Raw genomic sequence first — 26068 nt, 5'->3', positions numbered from 1 at the left:
CTAACCAGACACGGGGACAACCACAAGTTGCCTGCATTAGACACAGCTCTTCCTAAGTTTTGTCAGCAACAGGTCTATGGTTGGGATATATATGTGGGAGGAAAGTAGACTGGTACAACTTCTCATTTTTCATTCTCCCACCTTAGTTCCCCTTAGGTGTTTTTTGTTGTTTTTTTCCTCTTCAGGAACACAGAAAAAAAGCAATTGCTACCACCTATAGCACCAAGCAGAATTGATATTACAACAGCCATTTCTAAATGAACCTCTCTATTTGCATCTCAATCAATTCATTGGTTGCACATTACCTGTAGAGATCCCGTATGGAAAGAAATCCCTGTAAGCTGCCCATCACAATATACTCTCCTGTCACACACATATCTGACACTTCTTCCTTCAGAGTCTCAGAACTCAGATGCTTTCCATTGACAGAATAGAGATGTAATGCATTCTTATCCTGAATAAATCAAAAATAAATATATCACAGAGGACTGGTTGGCTTCAAAATTTATTATCTGTATATTTAGTTCACTGGTAAGAGTTGACTTGGACAGTAACCTACAGATAATATCGCTGACAACAGCTTGCTTGTTGAGTGATATGAAAACTGAGCCCATGTCTTACGTGTACGTATACCTGGTCCTGTATGGAAAGTTTTGAAGTTACTTTTCATTACCTCTTGAGGTAACATAACATCCTACCTATCAATGTAATCGATTCGAAATTTTCTGGAAACATCCATGGACTTAATGGACAGGTCTCTGTCTTTTGGTGTTTTTTTGTTAAGGAAGAAGGAAAGAGCCCTCTTATCTTCAGCCCCCTCACCTCACCCTGAACTGAAAAGCAGAAGGAAACAAGTTTATTTTGTCAAACTACAGCTGGAAGCACTTCTTGGACAAGGCAACAAATTCTTGATGGATCGAAGACACGGCTAACATGACCTTCTGAAGTTCTTCCAGCCTGGCAACACCTTGGTGTTTCATCTCTCCCCAGTCTTCCCAATGCAGCTAGCATACCTATATCCAATAAATTTGTCTTACAGGAAAGTTCCCATTCTCACAGAAATCATAACAGTTCTACACTTAGAACAGCTACACAGCCACTCAATAGACAGAGTAAGCTATATAGCAAACCTTATAGGTGTCTCTCCAATCCAAAACTAAGAAACATTGGTGTAGTCCCTGAGCATCTCGCATCTACATCTTACTTCTCCCCTTATGAACCTCTGTTTTTGTGAGTAGTGGAACTTGCAAAACTCCTAGTTTTGCATTTCAAAACAGCTCTCACAGGATGATTAATTAGTGCATGCCTGGGTATCTGCCTTGCAGGTGTTTGGAGATTCTTGTGAAACATACAGGAGCACAGTATGTCTGTGATTTACCTTATCAAATTACACTAAAATTGGCTAGCAAAACTTTTAAAAAAAAAAAAAAAAGACATGTCATGATCAAAAAAGCCTCAGTTTTTAAGGAAATAAGGGTAAAATCAGGCACATTTATGATTAAAACCTTCAGCAAAAGAAACAGAGGTATTCCATGAAGCTAAGTACCTTAAGAGTGGTCTTTCCTTCTATGCTGGTGTGGACAACTATATGGCCTTCCCAGGACACAGCCAGATTGGGAACAGTCAACAGGAGGGAACTCTCACAAGGTGGTCGCAAAGTTCTCATGTATTGACCTTTCCGAATAGTGCGCATAATAACTGTCCCATCCTGCAGAGACCAAATTTAGGTAAGTTGTTGGCAACAACCTCTGAAGTAAGTTACCGTAACAGATACAATGAGTATTTAAATAGAAATGAATGATTTTTAAAGTACTTAAAATCTTAACTGGAGATTAGGACTTCTGAGCTTTAGGAACCCTGCATGAGGAATCCTTCCCCTCAAGGCCATATAGGCATATGTAAAAACAAATGCAAACAGAGCAAGGGGGCAGGATAGACAACAAATCAGCCATTTTATAAGTCACATTTATGACTGGGCATTATGTGCATTACAGAGTTCAGCAGCCTGACAATGCAGTACAGAAATGCAGAGCTTGAGTAAGCTGCAAAGAGCCTTCAAGGTTAAGCAAGCAGGGAAGGAGCTGTCACAGAATTGTTTCTGTGAGAAGGTTAAGTTCTCCAAATAGGTCCATACACCTAAAGGCTCATCTGTACAAACTAGCACAACATGGGTAGCTGAGGCCTATGCTGTGTAGAGCACTGTTTGAGACAGATTGATTTAAGTAGGCAGCAAGAGAGATGGCACATATGTTCTTGATGTGCAAGGCTGAAGAAAAAAAAAAAGTGAAATAGTCACATTTTTGGTATTATTCTTCAAACATGCTCTAGCATTTTATTGAAGAAATGGCAAAGAAGGGAAAAGCATTAAAATTCTTACCTTGGATCCTGACACTGCCATGTCCAGTTCAGTGCTGATGCCAACGCTCGTAACTTCATCAGTGTGCCCATAAAGGATCTGTAATGGCTTAGGTGCCAGGCCGACAGGCACTCCTCCCTGAGAGTAACAAAAAGTGCAATGACACATTCTCTTGCAGCTGAAGGACAAACAAAAATAAGTTTCTGGTATCTTCAGCATTAGTTGTGCGATATGTATATTTGACATAGGCCAAAACCAAAAGCACAACTCACCCATTCCAATTTCAATTTATGCTTTTATGTCAGCAGTCTTATTTACTGAAATGAAGGAATGAATGCACATACAGGTACTATGTGGATGTGAATGACAGAATTACTTAGTTGATTTCTTTCTAGCTATACAGACGACTGAGTGTGCAACTACCACAGCGAGCAGTCCTAACAGGAGTCCTTTGTCCATCCACCTATTTTTTTTTGTCCATGTGTCTGGGCTTATTCAATTCTTACAGTTTACCACAGAATTAAGCACTGCCTTCATAAGTTTCATATTCCTTGAGATTAGCTATTTTTTTGCTTAAAAATGAAAGTAACTGTTCTATTTTCTAGGGGAAAAGCAAGTAAATAATACTTCTAAGTGACTGCTGCTAGTATGATATAAAACGGAAATCTTGCAATAATGCCCATTAAAAATAGTAAGCTAATTGCTCACATGACTGCAGGATGTCAAAACAATTTAGTACTTTTGTTCCAGTAAGCATGCTGTCAGCATATAAAGACATTCTCAGACCAGTTCTGAGGCAAGATCTGTGCTTACAGAAAAGGAGTTCTGCAGAGAACTCTCCAGTCTAGTTTGTGTGTTAGAAATCTGCCAAGCAAGTCCTGAAATCCTGAAGCATATGCACTGCCCATGCAGAACAAGTGTCAGATTAAAGAGCTGGGAAAGAAGAGACAATACAGGGCAGAGAAGTAGAACAGAAGTTGCAGTCTGCAGAACATTACTCTCACTTTGTAACGACCAAGAAAAAACTCTCATGAGAAGAATTTACAATACATAAAACATCACATATATCCACTAAATAAAAAAGTAATTAAAAATACTAAAGCAAAACAATTCTAAATGGTAATCATCTCCAGAGGACTCATCATTCAACTGACTCTGAAAAGATAAACTATGAAGTTTCTAACACTTATTCTGTCTTGAGAAAAAAAAATCTGTTTTAAGCACTTAGGTCTTGCCTTTTTGATGATGCACTATTTTGTACAAAGTACAGAATACGTCTTGAAAAAAACTATAAATACTCTCTCATCATAAAAGACAGCTAAGTTTTCACAGCATGCATCCACTAAACACAGTTATGTTCCACATATGGTTTAATGTGCTAACTTTAGGTTCAGTGGTAAGAACAGGGTGACATGACCAAATGTCCTGTCCATAACATGTAACAGGCCCATTCTGCAATTAATGCTATTTGTACTCGTATGAAGCAGCAGAAATGAACTTTTAAAATGCATAACAAAGGAGATACCTCACACTGAGTGTAAGCACACACATGCATCACACAACCTCTTTCACAGGGTAAAAACAATATCAAAGAATTCTAAAATGCCAATGTAAACTCATGTAACATATTAGTGATATCTTTGCTAGCTCCTGGTTACCATGCATCAGCACTTCCCACAGAGAAAATACAATGTTAAAATGCAACTATTATAGTTAAAAGCAGCCTAGAAATGTAAAAATCCCTAACTATAAGCATTGCTTTAGCATTTGTTCTAATTCCTGTAGTCTCAAGCAGTGTTTCTGTTCTCCCATTCTTCTGTCTGTACAATAGGGATGATATTAGCCTATCCTGAAAATAACCTGTGAAATGTTTGATAGTGCCTTTAAATAGAGCAAAGTAACCTCAAAGAACGATCAGCGTTACTGTACTTTAGCTATATAGTAACTCATGTATATAGTAAATATTTCAAACATAGAAGATAATGGGACTAACAAAATTACTAAGTTAATCAGGTTTTATGGGCTATTTTTCCCTGCAAAGCTGGCAGAAAGGAAATCAATAAACCATCACAGCAAAACAATGAAACAAAAGAAGCATGCAGAAACAGCTTCTCAGAGTATGCCTAAACAACATACCTGCTGAACTATTTGCCATATGATACAGGTAGTATCTCTGGAGCCTGAAATTAAATGGATTCCACAGTAATCTATTGCCAGGCAGGTCACAATATCTAGACAAAGAAAGGATAACAAGAAGTTTATATAGTTTAAGACTAATTTCTCCACAATTTGACAAAAAGCACATAAGATGTCAACAATCTATCCTCATTTACAGCCAGCATGAAGCATTCTGCTGCGATAAGGACTGATGAGATTGTATCAACCAATGACACCGTTACACAACCAGGTGTACCAGCATGATTTAATCATGTTTGTTACCTGAAAAAGGAAGTCTTATTTTGAAACTATATTAAACCATCACTACAATTACTAAAAAGCCATACTCAAATATATGTGTATAATTACAGTTTAAGTATTCCTCTGTTGTTACATTGCCATTCTTTTATGACCACTATGCCTACCAGCCCAGGTGCACTGAGTATAATTTGATCAAGAAGGACAAAAGTCACAGTGCAATACATAGAATCGTAGAAACATTAAGGTTGGAAAAGACCTCGAAGAACACCTGGTCCAACCGTCCCCCTACCACCAATATTACTCACTAAACCACGTCCCTATGCAACACATCCAACCTTTCCTTAAACACCCTCAGGGACAGTGACTCCATCACCTCCCTGGGCAACCTATTCCAATGCCTGACTACTCCTTCTGAGAAAAAAATTCTATTTTCCAACATAAAACCTTTCATTTCACTATAGAGGTACTAACCCATGTGCCTGATGTGCTGTCCAATCAGCTTTCCTTTTGTAAGAGATGTCACTCTGATGCTATTGTCCCAGTGTCCTCCACTAAAGAGGAGTTTTGCATCATGCGATACTGCAAACAACTTAGAGGTGATCTCCAGCCCAGGTGCAAAAGGACCACTCATGCTGCGCTGTGTTCTGTAGGCAAATGATGAGCAGTTGAAATTAAACTCAGTTCAAATCAATTTATCTTGCACCTCTTATATCCTTCAAAAGTAGTAAGTTCTATCTTTAGAATAAGTTATACATAAATAAAGGTGAAACTTTGCCCCTCGATATCCATGGCAAAACTGTCACTGCCATCAGTGGAAACCAGATTTCACCTTACATCTTTTCAGTCATTTAATTCTGTACAGATAACTCATGTCCCCAGTAAATATTGGAATATTAAAGAAAAAAAGAATTTTCTCAAAAATCAAATACAAAAGTGCCGTGCTTTCACTATAGTTTAAGAATGTGCAAAGAGTATTCATCTCAGATTTCAATATGAGTTTTTATGATATGGTAACTAGAAAAAATAGAATTAGAAATAGCTCTAAGAATTAAGAACCCTGAAATGCTACTTACAGGACTTTTTACTCGAACATTAGTATTGTTGAACATTAGAAGATATATTCTTAGCTGAAAACTCAGCCAATAAAAACAGTACAGTCCATTGATTATCAGACAATTACTGTATTTTGTTACCACAGATGCATTCATCTGTACCTATCACCACCATTTGCTTACTTGGGATTTGTCACTGTGGTATCTCTGATGAATGTAAAATAGTTGGAGATGTTTTTATCATAAGGTAGCCAACCATGGGTTCCAATAATGCAATTCAGACTTGCTGTTACCTGAAAAAGTTTGATAGAATTAAAATCGGTGAAACCCAGAGACTTATTTTCTGATATTGGAGCTTACATCAGGGAAAAAAAAAAAAAAAAACACAGACTACTTGAGAGTTCACCACTAAGAAAAAAAAAAAGAAACACCCCACACCCTTGCACATTAAAACAAAGTCCAGCTCAGATAAGTAGCTTCAACAAGGAAGGATCAAAAAAGGAAATCTACTTTTCTTTGCAAAGATTATAATCCACATGTGGTACTTATTACCAAGTAAAAATACTGCATGTTGTAGACAGGTCAACGAAAGCTGATTTGTAAGAAGAAAAAGACAAAACCAACCAATCAATTCCCTCCAACCCCAAACATTTAATTACAATTCTATCATTTAAGTTTTTTCTTCTCTTTGAAATAGTCACCAGTAATAGTTAACATATTAATACAGGTAGTTTGAAAAAAAAAAATAGCACTACAGCTCTGTTTCTGAGAAAGCAAGGAAGAAGTTGAAATATTCAAGATTATTTTCATCATATATTTAGAAAAAATACAGTGAGAATTTTAGATGTTTTCAGATTCCAAGCGACAAACATACTACATGAAGCCAGGACAATGAATTTGACCTACAAAATATCAATGTCAGAAAGTATTACTTCCTAAAAACCACAGATATTATTGCACAGGGGCCATTATGCAGACCATGCATATAGACATAAATATGCCAACACTGCCCTCCTTTCATCATTTGGACATCTGCCATAGTACCAGAGCCTGTATTAGGCAGTGCGAAGTTTAATTTTAGGAACAGTATAAGCCTTTGGAGTGTGCACATGCCAGACATGGCACAGTTTAAGATATGGGTTGGAAAATAATGATAAATGTAATGGTGTCATTAATAACTAACCCTGTCGTTTTAAAGCCGGACCGCTTTACATTAGGAAATTGATTGCTATTATGGAAGTGGATCAGGTGACAACTTACAATACACCTCACCACTACTTACTCATGTCTCATAAGCACTTAAATGCCATTCAACAAATCAGCCTAACTTCTCCAGAAGACCAAGTTTTAACTGATAGCTGATGTTCATCATAGGTAAAGGAACACATTTCAACAGGAACAGTTAGAAAGTATTTCTCTACAAACTTTGTATGAAAAAAAAGACTTTGTATGAAAAAATGCACCTATTTGTTTTGACTGCTGTTAGTCTCAAGTTTAATATTAACATGTGTAACTCACCAAGATCTCTGGGCTTCCCTGAGACATAAAGGAACGTGACTGATTCTTGGGGACAACAGCTTTGACAATGGGGACACCATCACTGATTCCCTAAGAGAAATGACATGATTTTGGTCTAATTATAAACAAGAGCTGAGGGATAAATACAGAACCTGTAAAGAGTAAGACCCAAAGCCTCTGGAATCAATACCAGACCCGTAAAGTACTCTTGGACACGATACACACATGCTCAGTTCATACAGGTATAGTGCATAACAAATACCAGTGCTTAAACCCTGGCTCTGTATCAAATCAGTGAATTTAGCCACCAAACTCAGTGAGCCTCCAGATATCATCAGTGTTGTTCTTAGTTTTCATGGAGTGCTGGCTAACTCTACTTAAACAAGATGCCAGCAGATACAAATATATCAACTTTTACAAAGCTAACTAAAAAGGCAGACCAAAATTGTATTTGAAAATATTTCCTTCAAACGGGAAGTAAGTTTGTTTTCATCTAGGTTACTGCTTTTTGTTTCAAGTAGATCAGAAGTTTCAGATTAGACTTTAGACAATCTCGAATAATGTGTCTACCTCTATGAAGAATGACTTCAGTTCAGTGAGGTGCTGGAAGAGATTCAGAGTAGAGGTATCACTTCTAGTTAGTTTTTGCACTACCTCTTCTGCCGACAGCCTTTGAGGATGGGGCTCCTAGGAGACATTTGAAGGAGTATCAAATTAGACAATCAAATTAGAGAAATCTACCAATTCTTCAAGTCATACATGGTACTCTCAGAATCTTATTGACGATCAACAGGAAAACAGACTCTTAAGCACCTAATTCACTTCCTGAAAGAATACTAATTTCTGTGAAAATGCTATGCTAAATTTCCATCAATGTAACCCTTATACATGTTGATGCGGCAAAGAATTAACTTTCTTAAAATTACAAACCATTATCTTTTTCAAGTCCTTTGTAATTCAGTTGGATTTAACCTCAAGGATCTGACTGAGAAGGAACAAACAGCATTACCTTTAACAGCTGACAGGGAGTTTGCCCAAAATTGTTTATCATCCCTTCTAAAGCTTTCCTTTCTTTTTCATCTGTTAAAGCATCCAAATCCACAGCCCCTGGATCACAAGAAGAAAGATGAAGGGTAGAAAAAAAGAAACATAAACTAAACAATATATTGAGCAAAGACATGGCAAACAAATGTAACAAAACAAATTAATTGAAGCATTCTCAACCTTTCCCCCAAGAAAGCCTCCAAACAATGCCTCCACATAAAATACAATCTGAAAACTCTACTCTGTATGTGGAGTTCTAAGTATATCTGCCAGTGCAAGAGTTACAGGGCTTTGTCTTGTCACATGGATTTAATATACTTCATGCATGCAGTACATTGCACACAAAAGCCACCCAAAACTCAATTTTGGTATTAATAGACTGCATCTTCAATATATTTATTATTTATTTATACATTTTTCCTTGACCCTAATCCATGAGAAACCCCTTCACACAAATGTTTTTAGTCAAGCGAACGAAGAGCTAACAACAACTAAAAGCCCCCATCACATTTAGAAACAAAACACAAGCACTTGAAATAGTCCCCTCTTTTAAAACCTTTATTAACATTTTAGGTTCACAACTTCTGATCAAAGCATCAAATATTCTAGGTGTCTGATAACAAATTATAAGTTATGCTGCCACATTTCAGCCATAATTCTCTTGCTTTACCATATGCTACTGTGTGGCATGATCACAAATCAAGTCCTCTGTAGCTAATACTGAAACCCCACAATTCTGATGACAATGACAGAAAAGCATATTGCTTTGTACCTTCATAAGTACAATAATAGAACACATTGAGTGCTTCCACCGCAGCTGGTCCCCTCTGCTTGTAGCCAAAAATCAAATCTATCCATTCATGAAGATGAGCAGAAACATACTCAGATTCCTGGAAGAAAAAAACACTCTTGTAATGTGAAAAGTCTGCTGCCTTCTTGAAGTATTTACTATTTTCTGTGAAAAAGATTTAATTCCTAAACTAAGAGTATTTACAAACTAGGTATATACAACCATATAGAGCAGAAGCATTAGAATATATACATGCATTAAGTGCATTAACTGCCATGTAAGATGGAACTTTAATGCAGCAAAGCAGCACATCTAAGATGTCTAAGCCCTACCACCCAAAACCACCTAATTCTGCATTTTATCTCCTAAGGCAGCAAACTCCCAAATCATTAGCATCCTCAGGCTTTATTTTTTTCTTTCCTTTCAAGCATTTTATTTACATGAACAGGACTTTAAAGTGAAAATTCTAGTGATACTTGTAGCATCAAATTCAACACCAACTCCAGTTCAAACGTAGTCCAAGTATTTTATATTTGAGCCACAGTGACAATGTGTAGATGTACTTTCTTTATCATTATTTCAGATGCATAACCATCATCTTACCAGAGCCTTCCTATGTTTACAAATGAAGTCTTCTGGAGAGTGGGCCCATTTGGGGAGAACAACATCATTTACCACTTCTTTGGATATTTGAAGCTGACCCAAGTTAAAACCTAATGAATAATTTGGAGAATTTTGTTACTACAAAAATAAAACTCTATTTCTTTATAAAGATTAAAAGGGTTCTTTCTCAATGCATGGGAAGGATATTGAAAACTTCTTTATATAAATCTACAATAACCTTACTACTGACGTAGGAGACTAAGTTCTCCTATGAATCTTTAAAATGTTAAGTGAAACATAAGTTAACCAAAGCACTCAAATGATTTAAAAGCTGCAGTGCCAATCTCAAAAGTAACATTAATCATTTTCACACCTAACTTTAAACATATCTGCACTTGCTTTATTTTACCAGGATTAAGAGTCCAAAATATTTAAAAGAGAGTATTTGCTCACAACTATGAAGTTACTTACAGGTTTAAGTTATTGCAGAATCAAGGCTTTTAAGCCTTAAATCCCACCAGCTTTCATTAGAATAATTCTAAATATTTAAATGACTTTTGAAAACATGACTTAGGTGTTTCAAATTTTTATAACTTAGAACTCCAGTAGACTGTAACTACCAGACAAAATTATCATCAGCATAAACACACAAATCTATTTTTAAATCATCTAGTAGGAAGAACAATTCTCCTATGCACTAAATGTGAAAAAAAAATAGCTAGGAGTCCTATACTAGAATGCAATGTTGTCTTTCTAGTCAACATTACATGTTACTGAAACAGCTTATTCTCCACATGCACACATCCTTCTTCTGATGGGTACTGGAATCTTACATAGCTCTAAAATCAAGAGACTTATTATTGCACTGGTAGGTAACAATAAAAAGCAGCAAATACACCGATTGCCTGGAACAAGTATGAGACCTCACTTTTGAAGGTGTCCAGACTATCACTCAACAAAACCAATAAAACAAATACTAATTAATCTCCACTAACTTCCACTATCTGCTCAGTATGAACTCTTTTGTTAACTTTCTCATTTTTAAATATCCTAATGAGTACTTCTGATCTTTTACATTAGGCAGACAACACTATTTTAGCCATCCTTAAGATCCCACTCTTAAGTTTTAAACAACATTCAGGCTGCTGCCTAATGCAACTGGTATCTCACTAAACAGTTTGAAGCCAGTGTGATGACTGAAGTAATTTATACAAATACATTATAAAACTTAAATAATGAGTGTTCCACAGCATTCATAACTGCTTGTATTTCTTTTCAGAAGAATACAAGAAGAGAGTTCTATGCAGAATATTCTGAGCAATCTATTTACCATTTTGATTCTCCAGGAACTCTGGGAAGTAGAAGAACTCTGGGATAAGTTCCTTGACATCATTGGGGTTATCCATGAGTGCCTGCCAGGTAGCAGGAATAGAGTGGAACTGTCGATCAGCACAGTCAAACCTGCAGGTAAGAGAACTCAGATCAGGCCATTCATCCTCTTGGTAAAATAAGGAAGAAAATACAGGTGCTGTTTACATGCTCACAGTATACCTTCCACTTTGAAGTTGGATATGAAGTGTTGTGAAAGGTTCTACCCGAATGAGGTAATGCATGACACCAGCAGCATTTGAGTAATGTGTTCCATAGTGAAATTTGTCAATCATCCCAAGGGGATCCTCAAAATTCTCGTATCTGCAAAAAAAAAAAAAAAAAAAATACAATAAAGAAAATATTTATAACCATAAATAGAATTGAGCACTACAGCTGATATACACATGGATTGTACTTATTGGAGGAAAGGATTCAAAAGAAATGATCACAGGAATTTGTAAGATAAAAATACATCATGTTCTATTAAACATGAGAATTCAAATTCTGTCTCAGAGTCCCCAAGCAAAAGACTACAGAAAGACAGAAATGTACATGAGATGATGGATCACCCTTTTCATACTCATTCTTATACTCTTCCCTCGGCATTTGCTATCAGCCATCAGAAACTGGATAAAGGGCAAGACAAGCTTGATTTAGCATGACTGTACATAAGAGATAAAACAACCAAAAAAAAAACAAACCAGAAACACATGAATAAAGCTGAATATTTATTACTGAAAAAGGACTTGAGAGAGTTTTCTGCAAGATTAAAAAAAAAACAAAAAACAAAAAACAAGCATGTGTGATTCTCTCAGGATGCAGAGAAGAGATTTATTTAACACTCATGCCTATTTTCCTTTTCTACTGGCAAACTCTCTACAGCACTGTGCCACCATCTGGCTGATATATTCTTTAAATCACAAGGCCAGAAAGAGAAACTACAGCTAAACGTACTGCTAGGAAACCAGTTTCATTACAGTCAGGGATAGACCCTCATCATTCAAAGAAAATGCTCTGTGTTCAAAGTTTTCTGAAAAAAGATGGTTTTGCAAGCAGCCCGGCAAATGCAATCTGGTATGACAGCACTCACTTCTCACACTAGCAAAAAGGAAGGATAGCTACACTGATGTGTGGATGTAAGTAGTTGTCACTCCTACCTACAGAGGAGTTGCTGGAAGTGACTGAGTTATATTTTATTTCAAATATAATAATCTATGCTCAAAAAAAAGAAAGAACAGGAGGCACAGATCTAGGGATCAGTGCTACCTTTCAGCACAGACAGCTCAACTCATCAGTAGGATTTCACATTCCTCATCTTGAAACAGATACAGGACACAGTATGTCTCTTCAAACTGCTGGACCATTAAATTGAGCATCTCTACATACTGTTTCTCATCTCCACATCTGAGAAACAACAGTAAATTGTCCTTTCAGTGCTGTATAAGCTAACTAATCTGAATGCAGCAGGAACAAAGAATCAACAATCTTTGCAAAAGCATCTGTGATGTTATAAAACTAGCTTTTAAAAATTTTAGTGTCACCACTTTATTTATTTACACGTATTATTAGCCTCGAGTCTCAGAGAAGACAGAAATATAAGCTTTCAGATACATACTTCTCTTTCACAGCCTTAGCATTCTTCTCATTTACCACCCCTATGGGTTTGGACAGATCCCTAAAGACTGCTGGATTATTCAGGTCCAGTTCTTCTGAAGTATAATCTCGTAAAATCCAGGGGAACTGAAAAAAATAAAGTCAAAAATCAAACAGATTAAAGATCCCTCTTTTAAACACAGGAAAAGTGCACTCCGTCAGCTAAAAGTAGAAAATGAATTTTTTTAAATTACCACAGGATATTGAGCAAGGTCGTTGTAAGTTCGTCCTGCCATTGTGTTCAGCTGAATAAGGTAGTCGAAATTGGATATTTCTCTATTCACCCATTTCTGAAGGACAAAAAGAAAAAATAGATACCACGGAAATCATTATATCAAAGCTGCTACTATTGCAAATTACACGTCTTGTCAGTATTTATCTGCTAGGGGATAGTATTCACAAGTAAAAGGCATGAGTCTATAAGCATGGTATGAATGTTCAAATTTCTCATAATCGATTTTATTTCCCCTTTGATTCAGTGATCGTACTGCATTTCACTGAAGCACTGTATTTCATTGAAATGCATTGATTGTGTTGAAATTCACTGAAATTGTGCCCGTGATCAATACCAGTTCTGTTGTAAAATACAATGCAGCTGACAATTAGCTGCCCCAGAATAAAAAAGTGGAAGCAACACAAAAGTGAAAAAAACAAAGAGAAAGAAGGTAAAACAGGCACTGAGAAAAAGGGGAACAGAAATTTGAAATCCATTAAAGTTTTAAGGTCAAAGCTTATTTATGAATTGTTCTCCCATTGACTAACGGTACAGGAATTTGTAAATTTAGTATCCTTGCTCCTCTGTTCTATTATTGTATTTTAAACTAAAGAACAGACAGGGCTGTGTTCAGAAGGTCTCAAAATCTTTCTGTAGCATGATGGAGACAAATGTTTTTCTCTACTTAGGTATGCAACATGATACCCCATGTCCCTGGGCAAAGAAAGAAAAAGTGAAGTACTCCCAATATTCTTTATCTGTTCTGTAAAGCTCCCTCAGAGAAAACCATGATCATTTCATAAACAGATGGAAAATAAAAATATATTTACTCTATCTAGATAAATTATCTATGTTTAGGGTAATATAGACATTTTGACATTTTATTATTATACCAAAGTTACCAATTCCTTTAATACCATACTTCATACTCAATCTTCACACAGGCTTTCTTGAAAGCCTTATAATGAAGAGATAGCAGGGAACATTGTTTGCACGGGTACTGAGAGAAGTTCCAAAATGTACATTAAGAACCATGGACTAAAAACAGAAGAAAGTCTGCTGCATATTCGCCATTCCTGTTGGAACACTTGCTGTAATCACATCAGAGCTGAGCTCTGTCCATTTACCATGGCATAAACTCACTGACTGCAAACACAAAATACAGCAATTCTAAAAATATGCATGTTAAAGTTCAGACACTGGACTGAGGGTACAGAAGTTGGCAATTGCCATCTAAAATACTGAAAAAAAACACTCAGAACTCTGGAACCTTCCAGGATTCCTTCAAGAAGCAGAGGAATGCTCTAGACTGTTTATGCTCAAGTCTCATACCTGCATCAAACCTGAAGCTTTAAAGAGTTCCTGTGGAGATCTCGTTCCAGAAATATTTGGAGAGCGCAGGGACAATATTCGACTGTATACTTTGTTTCTTACCTGTTTGAAAACAGCATAGAAATATTTGTTCTAGAAATTAAAGCTGACAATTAAACAATTGCTCTGTTAATTAAAATGTGAAGTAAATGGAACACAGTTACACTTTTAAGCACTCCTGTCTCTTGCTGTATAAACCCTTGATGTGTATAGATCAACATAGATGAACAACCTTCAATTTCAGGATATAAAGGCAGTATACTTTATGAAGTAACTTCTTTTTTATTAATGCTACACCAAAAAAATTATTCCCACAGAACTCTTCTAGGAAGACTGCTGTTCAAATAAAATTACACCATACTGATATATTCCCTACCAAACTACTACAATGATTTATTTATTTAAAAAGCCATTTTACAGCAGCTATTCTTAAATTGACCTACTAGTACGTAAATCACCTTAAGTTCTGATAGTTCCACAATGGATCACTTAGAGTAATGCAGAGGAACATAAAGTTCACTAATCCTACGCTATGGAATACAGAAATCTCAATGATTTCCAATGTTGTGGTAAAATAAAAGCTCTTTTACTTTGTAATTAATATACTCAGATTATTTTTTAAGATGTGTGGGCTTAAAGTTAGATTATTACTGATATAACTTTCGTTGAATAATAGTTCTGTATTATTAAAGAGAAAGAGACAGGAAAAAGTCTTGCTTTATTCATCCTTTCAGTTACTCAGTTTCTAGATGCCAGACTGAGGTTTTCAGAGACTGCAGTCTGATTTCCCATAATGACTGTATCTAGCAAACATTTTGTTATTACTGCTCTAGTATTATGAAAGACACCAGACTCACACTAGATACGATCAGTGAACTAAAACTTGATACTTGTGCTAATAACACAAATCAAGGAAATTTGGGAAATGTGTACCTCCTTATTGAAGTTGAGGAAGTAGTTGGTTTGATCCATAAGGAAGATCTCCAAAGCCGACCTCCTCAGGTTGTACCGACGCAAATGTATCTCTCGAATTTGAGAAAGGTGACATTTGAAATCAAAACCAATCCCTAGGAAGAACGTTTTGATTACTGACTTGAAATATATCAAAAACTCTTCATATATACACAATGCAGTATTATTTTCAATCACCCTAGAAAGAGCAAATTTTATACATGGCTTAGTTAACCATTTTGCTAGAAAATATTCCTAGCTTCATTTTCTACTGAAAGATTGAGACAGCAGAAAATATCTAATGGGATGGAGAATATCTTTGCATTCTGATTGAAGACACTTTAAAAATGTATTGACAAAAACATAAACCAAAACCCCTTTCATTTCTTAGTTGGGCTCAAACAGAAGATTTTTGTAGATAGAATTTCCAAAAGGCCAGCTTTTTGATATATTGATTTCTTATTTATTTATTTTTACTTTACATCTATTGGTCAAATGTTTCAGTTCACTGTTTTCATACTTAGCCATGCATATTCCATTAAAGTTCGTGTTAATTTTTTACATACTACTACTTCTTAATCATCACTTACTAGAACTTTTTAATCAATGTACAGGTGAAACGTTTGTCATGTAGAACATAATTGCCATTTAAGAAACAACTTAGAGGAAATGACACATTTTGTTCATTAGCTAGACAGTCAGCACACAGGTTATTTATTTTTTTTAATAAAGAAATGCTAAGAATATTGAATCAATTTAACAGGTCAGTATGTATAGTTCCAGATATCTGATTCTGAAGTCATCAGCTGACCTCTGACCCCCAAAAGGAATATTAATTACAGATCCTCACCATTTATTTTCACAATTAGTTTGGCACTCATTCTCAAAAATCAACATTACTAAAAGCAGAATGCTGAATTGCACTGTAAAGAAGGAACTATTGATCACACTTACCTTCCTCTTTTTCAAGGCTACCATCAAAGAAATAGATGTGCTGGGTAGTGATCTCCAGTCTGCCAGGTATCACATCAATTACCGTAATGAGTTCACAGTCTTCAGACAATATTAGCTTTTCTTTCTGACTCTGCTCATCCTTCTCATCCCTACAAAAATACCACTAAGTGTTATAGGGTTGGGTAGATAATATAATTGCTGAGGTACTTGACAAGAGCACAGTTCAGAGAAGAATCAAGTTTGAAGTGCATTACAAGTACATCATAAATGACTATATGAAGTTACTTTCATTAGCAGTCCTGAATGTTTCAGACTAGACTACTAGATATTTTTTAGTCTTGTTCTTCAGGCTTGCTATTTCAGTCTGATGCTCAATGAACTTGACTCCCCTTGAAGTATCACTCCAAGTAAAAAAAAAAAAAAAAAAAAAAAAAAAAAAAAAAGCCATGTCTCTACCAGACTTCAAACTACATACACACACACAAGCATATGCACAACTTCATGCATCCAGTAACGCAGCACGCCTTCTTCCTTGAATGAGAATCAGGGTATTCTCCATTAAAGGCAGTTAGGCAAATATCCACATTATACAGCTGGTGCCACATAGAACAGCTCTAGCACCTGCAGGCAAGAGCTGGTTCCACTCTGGTCTATGCCTTTGCGGGGTAGACCGTTTCTTGAGAGTTATAACCAAGATACATGTACATCACAGAAAGCCTCAGCAACTCTGTGGCATCAGACCAACTGTGGACAGTGAATCACTTATGAATCCTCACAAGCATCTTCTCTGTAATCTGAGTACTCTGCACTCAGAACTTCTGTTCCTTGAGGTTCTTCATGTATTGCTGTTTACAACAAGAAATCCAATAGCAGCTTTCTAATGTTCACAATTATCAGAGCCCTGAACTGGACTGTTAAGAACAGGCAAAGAGGGAAGTTTTGCATGCTAATCAACTCCATAATTTGCTTCCCATTCCTTCCCACTTCGGAAGCACGGAAACAAATTTCAACTGTTCTGTGCCCCTGTACTTACATACTGGAACTGGCTGTTGTGTCTTCCTCTGGTAGTTCAAGTATATCATCTTCCAAGTCACTCACTTTCACTTGCTTTACCACTTCCAGAAGTAGAGACTCACTAGACGGCTGTGTCTGGTGCACACCTATTGTAACACACACATCATCAGCTCAGATTTTTTTTTTTTTTTTTTTGCTACAGCATTTTTGGAAAGTTAAACTACTGAGTGTTATCTTCCACTGTTGAATATTGTTTTTATCTGAGTAACAAGTAATTAGATTTCTTAAATTAAGAAGTCTGTTGGGCAAGCAGAACATTTTAAAAATGCTCCTCCAATTACATTGAAATATATGTCAAAATAATTGGTAAAAGTACAGTTCCGAAAATAATCAAATTTGAATGCCGAAGTGTATCATTACATATGTATATTTATATATGTCAATTATCTCTCTCCCTCCTCTATGAATTTCACCTAACTATAAGAAGAATACAGAAACACCTCAGAAAAACTTTAAACTCAACTCTAATGCGGACATTTCCAATAAAATATTTTGTAGTGTTTTGTCAAACACTCTTACAGCATGCAGGCTTCATGGAAATACACTTTTTTTTTTTTTTTTTTTTTTTTTTTTGCTAACTTGGGTTTACAAGACTGAGATTTAAATAACTGAGTTTTTTTGTTTGTTTGTTTGCATCTTGATATCCAAGAACCCTAACTTAAAGAAAAGATTGCACCATTACATCTTAAGAAAAGATTACAATACAGCTTTTGGGTACACTTCAAAAAAAACAACAGTTCATACCTACACATTTAATCAAATGTTTAAAGTTTTTAAAACAATACTGCCTACTTATTCTGATCTCATTGTTTATTTTTCTTGAAAAAATAAGACTACCCAAGAAAGGTACACAACTGCTTATTTTAAAGCAAAGGAGTTCTTATTTTCCTTCAGTAAAAATACACACTTGAATGAGCAAGAGGAAATGAAGTACTCTTTCCAGGAGAAAGATGCTGTTTCAGGTCAAAGCACCTCTCTTATGTTACACATTTTACTATAGGAAAAATAAAGACAAATCATGATTTAAGTACCTACAATATACTGATTCTTAAATACACAGATCTATCAGTGAAGACTGAGGAAACCGTGTAAGCTAGTAAATACAGTAAAACGTTACCTAAATTATCTCTCAGGTCACTAGCATCCTGATGAGAGTTGAAATTGTAATTCTGCACTAGTTTTAGTCTCATACGTGAAAAATTTTCCACATTTGAAAGTTTCCAGTGGATAGGATGCTGTTTCCTGTGATAACATGAATATCCACAAAAATAGTTAAAAGGTTAAAAAACAACTATGAATGAATTAATTACAAAAGAATATGTATTTAGAAAAATCCTCAAGTCACCCACCCATCAGTAGACTGCAAAACACAGAAGCAGTAAACTGCATCTTAACTATAATTAGATATTGTGGCTTTTATCATCCTAAAGCATTTTGTAAGCAGTATTTAGTTTCTACTGAAACGCAGCAAATTGGTTACACTTTCTATTAATAAACTATTAGAAGATCACAAAAAAAATCTCTATCCAGAGCTCACCCAAAAGACAAGACAGGCAAACTGTAATCTTTTAAATTGAAATTAGCTCTATGCATAAAAATGGCAATTTTTTATTTGTCACTTGGCAAAAAAATCTAGCGACCAGGTAACAGTTCAACATTGTACTTCAAACTTACCTTGATAATTAAAATACAGAAAACATTATCAAGCATGAATTCAATATTAACTTTACATCTCAAGAATGGCTATCCAAGTCAATTTGACAAGGTTCTAACCCTACAAAATAGTGAGTAAATCATTGAGAAAATTCCTTTCAAACATCATATACAGTTTGATTCAAAGAACTTTGCTCTTACATTTCTGACCAAGGGCCACGTTCAGAGAGCAAGTAAAGCTGGGCTGCTCTCCACTGTCTCAGAGTAGCTGTGTGTTGACTATTAAGTTGCTTTAGCATACTGTTGTACCGCAGATTTTCCTGTCGAGCCTTTCTGCTGAATGGTTCCACAAAATGTTCCTGAAAGACCATTAAAAATAAATCTAGCACTGAAGTAACAGTTTTGCAATTTGCAAGAATGCTTGCAAATGAAGAATGAACAAAGAAGTTCAGCAATAGACATTTCTGAAAATTTAAGGTACTGCTTACAAGAGAAATTTTAAAAAGCTTAGTACTGGAAGATACGGCACCAAACACTGACTTAAAGGCTTGAAGAGAGGGTTATCAATGCTGAATCCAAATGAAGGCAATTTTTTGTGATAAGAAAAGTGGTCACTAGGCAAAATCCAATTATGGTAAATAGGCTTTTTCTTTAAATTCTGGTATTCCAAAATGTGATTCATACTGTATTCTACCTACAGTTACTAGAATAAAGAAAAGCTTACTACATGAATCTTAAGGCAACATAGGGAAAACAAGAGAAATGCAACTTAGCTATGACATTTACTGTAGTTTAACGGTAAATTCTAGCAATTTAATGGATTCTGAACCTTATAAGGACAGGTCACTTCAGACAGTTTTTCCACACAGTAAGAGCTGCTAACTGTTTTAAGTGTTTTCATTGAAGCAGGGTTAAATTTGGACCACTAACTCATCTCATAACAGGGAAGAGGTTTTAATTGCTGAGCATAATTCTAGGTTGCTGTGCTATGGAGGAAGACCTAATGTCTCGGAGTAACTCTGCTTATAGATATGATGCTTAAATATAAAGAACAGAACTAAAAAGCATATACTAGAAGTATATATAGTCAAACTGCCCATAAAATCTTCAGCAAAACAACCAACATCCTTGCAGTAACTTGAATTTGGTCATCTTGGAATTCAATTTCTCCATCGTTTATGATGTGAATCCTGAGATGCAAGTTGCTCTTAGAAGAGCTCAAAACCTTACCTGAAATTTAAGCTTGCTTTCTCCTCTCTCCCGATCTCGTTTATGCATGTTCACCATAAACGCTTCATAACAATCTTTCCAATAAAGTGCCATCTGCTCATGACCATGTCTGAATGAATTCTCTTCATACTGCTTCATATTTGGAATAATCTGTTTCCACCAAAACAGAACAAAAAGCGCAACATGATTTCTGAATATGAATTCCTCTGCTGTAGCGTCCAAAAAGAGGAGAAGATGCTACAAAAAGAACCTACTACTTACATATTTATCAATGTACACTTGCCACTCATCAGAGCGGCAGTATTCTTGAAAGTCCTCAAAGAAAGAGGGGCTGCCATTGGTAGGAGGTAAAGAAGGGAGATGCAGATTCATGAAGAGAAGTTCATAAATTTTGGATACCAGCGTCCGAACAAGGGGAATCAAAAATGAATACGTTTCTGTTTTCTCTTCTATTGATCTACTCAAGATGCCCTCCAGCTTCCCCAAGAGGTAGCATGCTTCAGGTTGGCTCTCTATTACTTTAGTCTGAAGCAGGGTGTTTAGTTTGGCTGCTGCCATAGCACAGACCTACACAGGAAAAATAACGAAAAATGAACGCAATTCTCAAAATAGTAATTTTGAGCACTTATCTTTTAGCACAGGAGACTGTACATATTCTTGTTGTATCTCAGACAGCCTGAGGGCACACATACACTGTATACAGGCACTGATCACTTATTTATCCTGTGATGACCAAACCTGAGTCACTTAGCTGCATTAAGGCAATCACATACCTAAACTAACAGTCCTGGCTTTTCTGATGGGTTCATTATTCCAGACTCAGGTTTTTGTGCACTTATTCTATCTAAACGTGAAACCACTCAGTGTATTTTACTGTAAAGATGAAAAGTCACAATTCGGATTGCCGTCTTACTGCTACTAGCACTTACATTGCCCCATCTTCAAACAGACTGCCCTCTACCTTGTTCACATACTCAGGATGTGCACATTGACAGGACTGCAGAGTAAGCTTGCAAGAGGCAAGACCTGATAAAATATTTGCATATACAAGGATGAAAGACTGCTATCAGTCTACTCAGTGGCATAAGCAGATCCCCCAAAACCGTAACAGTTACACCAAATGAGCACTTTAAACATTGCCATTTGCAGGAATTTGCAACAAACCTGTAAGTTGTCTTGTGCAATGAATCCAAGGAGTAACTGGACTTGCACCTGTGAAAGCCAGGTTGCTTCTGGGCCAGCAGAATACCAGATTGACAGGCTATCCATGAGAGTCACTAACTCCTCCAAGAGCTATCATAAAAGCAGAAGATTGGCAAGTAAAACAAGTCAGAAATAATCTGCAAATACTCCAGCTGGAGTTATAGTAATTTCAAAGAAATGAAGAATTCACACTTTGAACTTACTCAAAACCATAAAATCCCAGAAGATTGCAGCTACACCAGTCATTTGAAAAAATTCATGACTATAAAATATGGCTACCCTAGTATGTTAACTCAAGTACCTCCCCAGTAAGACCAAAAACAGCATACACATGCCTGTCTTCTTCCTGTAACTTAACTGCAGGAAATGCCAATTCTTTAAAAATGTTACAGATTCCAGGAACAGGATTATTGGTACGCGTGCCTTTTTAGTTGCAGTATTACAGATATCATACCAACTTGCAATTTATGGTTCAGTATTTATAGGTTTTTATTTCTTTCTTTTGTTTTGTCTTATGCGATGTAAATGTAATACTAACATAGTTTACCAGCAACAGTAATATGTATGGTATACTGAGAAAGAAAGCAAGGCTTCTTTCACGAATATCTGATTTAGTATAATGCTTGAAGCTTCATAGCTATCAGTATCTTGAATAAGTTAGGAAACACTCCTTTCTGTCAGTAGATTAGGCGACATCCAAACTTTATTACGAAAGGAAGCTATTCCTAAGGTAAGTGACACATTTTACCATCTAGACATGTTTGTTCAGAACAAATATACCTTGATGAATTCCCTAATAAATTACTCAAATATTTGTTATTCCATTCTATTCTGTTAAGGCCCAAACTCATGTGAAGGCTTCTGTGCTTTGCTGAAAGCTCTTATCTTAAAATATTACAGTGCTTTGAATTCTTACCAGGCACAGTGGAAGATAACTTATGAGAGCACTGTTATTTTCAATTCAGAGTTGGCAATAAGCCCAAGTCCTATTGCTCCAAAGTTCAGAACTCATTCCTAATCAGATTTCACAAAGCTAGCTCACAACTAAAAGCAAAACCTTCACCTAGAGCAGACTTTCTAAAAACAAACAAATGTAAGCTTTGTGATTAAGCTATGTTTGTTTCTAAGCATGCACCATGAGAAATAGCTTAGCAATTACTCTGTTGTGATGACTCTTAACATTACACTTTTAGAAACAAGTAAACAGTAGCTTTTTAATTTTTTAATTTATTTTATTTTATTTTTTAGGGATTTATTTTGACATAATTTAGGCTTCCATATAATACTTCTATTGCCTTCAGCCTCAAAAAATAGAAAAGCAATGACACTGCTCAGAAAGTAAAAGAAAAAAAAAAAACATTGCTTCTAATACGAAAAAATAAGGCAAACTACGTATCTCTAAAATTTACATCAAGAAGTCAGGAAACAGAGCAGGAAGACAAAGTTTCTTTATCTTATTACTTCCTGTGTTTGCTAGTCATTTACTTCCTCAGAATTCATATTTCTGACTCACAAGGTATGTAAAATTAACCTATTTACAAATATATACACAAAAGCATGGTAAAACTCCAATATGGGTAAAAACCTAGCAGTGATATTCCTCACGTTACAATTGCAATCAAGGTTTTGGCTAGTGTTTTATTCAGGACGCATACACTGAGTCACACGTTCTGATAAGAGGTCCCAAATTTTCTTAGACTGCAACTGACATTGTTATATTAGCTCCTATCAGATCTTTGCTAGTCTGAAAAGACTTAGATTTTCAATAAAGAGTACCACTATAGACCTATTTAACTTGCAACAATAACATTATATATATATACTATGGGGAATATTGTTTTCTCATTAAGGGACAATCTAATTCATTTCAATATGAGCCCTCACTCCCTAATATCTAGTTTAAAAATACAAACCTAGAAGCAGTAAAATTATCAAAGTTGACAATTTTTTCATTACTATTTCAGCCTATATACAGTATTTCCATTATGCAGTTACCATACCTTTTCTGTCCACAAGTTTGAATTAACTACTCCCTCTGCCTGCAGGAAATCTTGTACAATTAGTAAGAGCCGGAAGGCATTTTCAGCGTGTGTAGGGAGAGCTTTTGAATCCCTGTTGTCAGTGACTGCCCATTCTAACATCTTCTCCAGCAGGCTGCATGTAAAAAAAAAATAAATCCCAAAGTAGTTATTACATGTTCCAAATATAAGTGGCTTTAAAAAAATCCAATTAAGTATTTAATTGAATCTCTCACTCCACAGCTATAACTATAGTCTTCTTGATAAGCCAATCATGTAAAAGAGATTTTGAAAAGCGCATGAAGCCTGGGATACAGATTTTCAAAACCTTACAATCCCGTTACACTGCCAAATAGGTAGCAAAATATATTGACAATATATGAAAATAGAGCAAAGAAAGTTATATCTTGATAATAAATATCCACCCCTTCCTACCTTAAATAAAGCCCCTTACTTTTTTCCCTTTTTCAAGAAAAAAGTTACAGAACCTGTCCTTAAGCTGTACACTCACTTGAGTTTTATTTCATCAGACGGTCGCAACAACTCATTAGATATTCCCAGTTTGGTCAGTGCAGAAAATACCTGTCCTCTCTCAATCCAAGCATCATCATCAGATCTTTCAATGCCTTTCCACATTATACACAGTAGAATGTCTGTAAGTAACTGTATCAGTTCATTATCACCTCCCTACAAAAGAAAATAAATATTTACAACCTTTCTAGTGCAAAAAGCCTAATTCATTACAGTCCTACACTTGCATGTATTGGCATTTTTGAGAACTGTGCAGTCTAAGGACTAATCACTAAATACATGAAAATGCAAATATGAGGCACTGGCTTCCCTGAATCTGTAATACATACTGACTTGACTTCTGCATCATTACTTAGCCTGTATTATTTCTCCTTTGGAAGATAAAGGGATGTTGAAATACTGAAGGTTTTTTGTTGTTTGTTTTTTATTTCCCTTCTCCCCCCTTGCCCAAGCTATTCCAACCAGAAAACAAAAAAAGACATTACATTACAGGTGCCTCTACTCACTGTAAGAGAGCTATATTGCTATTCCCCTTTGGAAGGTGAAAGGAAAAAAAGATGACAATGATTATCCCATTAAGGAGACAATTAAAAAAGCAATTGCAGACATCTTGAGAAATTAACCACACAGGGAAAGAATTACTTACTCCTTGGTTTTCAAATAAAGAGAGATCAGCACCAAAGCCCACATCATTTATGACACCCAGATCTTTGTCAGGCTGTCCAGAAAATGGTTTTGTGCTCTCTATAGGCGATGGTGTGCTGGGTAGGCTATCTGTCATCTGATTCACATCAGCCAGTTCGTAAGAGTCAACACTGGACAGATCTAAACTCAGATGCGAAGGATTACTGTGCCACAATTCTTCTTGGTCCTCTGACCTAAAAGACATCTCTCCTGTGGATGCATCTTCCAGAGGCATAGCAGAGAAATGAGCTGGGACATCCAAAGATTTGTTGTCTTCTAAACTCCACCGATCAAACAAACCATTAACAGATGAAAAGTTACCAGCTTTATCTCCCTCCATCTTATCAGCATGGTGTCTCTGAAGATCTTCAGCAGGAGGCTTTTTTTCCTCCTCCCTTGAGGAATCAGCCCTGTTCTCTCTAAAGCCAATCCGGACCTCAGACTTTTCTTTCAGGAACAGTCTAACCAAAGTGTCCTGCCAGCCTAGCTGCTGAGAAATCTGTTGTGCTGCGTCCAATTGGGAATGTAAAAGATGCAAAACCTAGAGATAGAAGATATTCCATACCCACATATTAATTTTAGCTTGAAACTGCGTTAATTTTTTCAAGTTACAAGGTTGTAAAATGTCTAATTTATTTTGCATTTTTAAGATCTTGTAAAAGAGCCACAATTGGTTAACAGAAAACATGAGTACCACCAATTAAATAAATTAGAAATCTTCTCATTAGAAATGTATATATATTAGAATTCTTCTCATTAGAAATGTATATATTTAAAAAAAAATATCATCTCAGGAATGAGAGGAAAAAAGCTATCAAAGTGTATCAATAACTCTCCATATTTCAGTAACTCTTCTGCAATAATACCTGGAAAAAACAGTTATCACAACAAATAGTTGTATGCAGCCACTTAGTCTACAAAACAAATAAAATAACTGGCATGTGAAATATGATTGATTAGAAACTATTATATAACAATGAAGAAAACTACAATATTAATAGCTTACTGATAGCATACATTTGGTTTTCTTTGAGAAACTTTGGCAGATAGCACAGTACCTCACAGTACTGCTAATTTCAGTGACACAAGCCAGAGAGCTCAGTTAAGGAAAGAGTACTTTTTACTCTCTTCCCTGCACCCACAACTGCTCTTTTGAACCATATGTTCTATCAAAGTAACACATTAGGAATACAAACAAAATGTATTCCATGTTTGTGATCTTATGCATCCTTTGAGAAAACTCAGTAATTCAAGGAATCCAATACCTCTAAACCCTAAAAACATGCTATTTGAGCATCTTTATAGAGGCTTTGTGTTTTGTTTCCTTTTTTTAAAAAAAAAAAAAAAAAGTTGTTTGTTTTTTTTAAAGGACTTGAACTT

General features: G+C 35.8%; 1 protein-coding gene across 8 annotated transcripts in view; it reads right to left on the bottom strand.

Annotated features, from left to right (window-relative positions):
• Nucleotides 1-26068, bottom strand: part of NBEAL1 (neurobeachin like 1) — an 85888-nt gene that overhangs the window by 9184 nt on the left and 50636 nt on the right. For 7 of the 8 annotated variants that reach the window (XM_068685871.1, XM_068685872.1, XM_068685870.1 and 4 more), the window contains 27 exons: nt 24651-25229; nt 23985-24160; nt 23456-23609; nt 21417-21545; nt 20514-20819; nt 20253-20402; nt 19224-19381; nt 18487-18611; nt 17329-17455; nt 16296-16444; nt 15324-15457; nt 14352-14453; nt 13000-13095; nt 12768-12892; nt 11333-11473; nt 11112-11242; nt 9782-9891; nt 9161-9278; nt 8354-8451; nt 7915-8031; nt 7345-7434; nt 6010-6119; nt 5246-5418; nt 4493-4587; nt 2378-2494; nt 1547-1708; nt 306-454 (listed from right to left, as the gene is read on the bottom strand). In XM_068685871.1, the coding sequence (XP_068541972.1) occupies nt 306-454; nt 1547-1708; nt 2378-2494; nt 4493-4587; nt 5246-5418; nt 6010-6119; nt 7345-7434; nt 7915-8031; nt 8354-8451; nt 9161-9278; nt 9782-9891; nt 11112-11242; nt 11333-11473; nt 12768-12892; nt 13000-13095; nt 14352-14453; nt 15324-15457; nt 16296-16444; nt 17329-17455; nt 18487-18611; nt 19224-19381; nt 20253-20402; nt 20514-20819; nt 21417-21545; nt 23456-23609; nt 23985-24160; nt 24651-25229 (4121 nt within the window). Of the gene's footprint in view, nt 1-305; nt 455-1546; nt 1709-2377; nt 2535-4492; nt 4588-5245; nt 5419-6009; nt 6120-7344; nt 7435-7914; nt 8032-8353; nt 8452-9160; nt 9279-9781; nt 9892-11111; nt 11243-11332; nt 11474-12767; nt 12893-12999; nt 13096-14351; nt 14454-15323; nt 15458-16295; nt 16445-17328; nt 17456-18486; nt 18612-19223; nt 19382-20252; nt 20403-20513; nt 20820-21416; nt 21546-23455; nt 23610-23984; nt 24161-24650; nt 25230-26068 lie in introns of those variants that run through there. The other variant, XR_011097649.1, reaches the window with a different exon arrangement.

The sequence above is a fragment of the Anas acuta genome, chromosome 6, assembly GCF_963932015.1.
Source record: "Anas acuta chromosome 6, bAnaAcu1.1, whole genome shotgun sequence".
Lineage (NCBI taxonomy): Eukaryota > Metazoa > Chordata > Aves > Anseriformes > Anatidae > Anas > Anas acuta.
The sequence above is the reverse complement of the archived record's forward strand: the minus strand, read 5'-3'. Positions and strand labels throughout refer to the sequence as shown.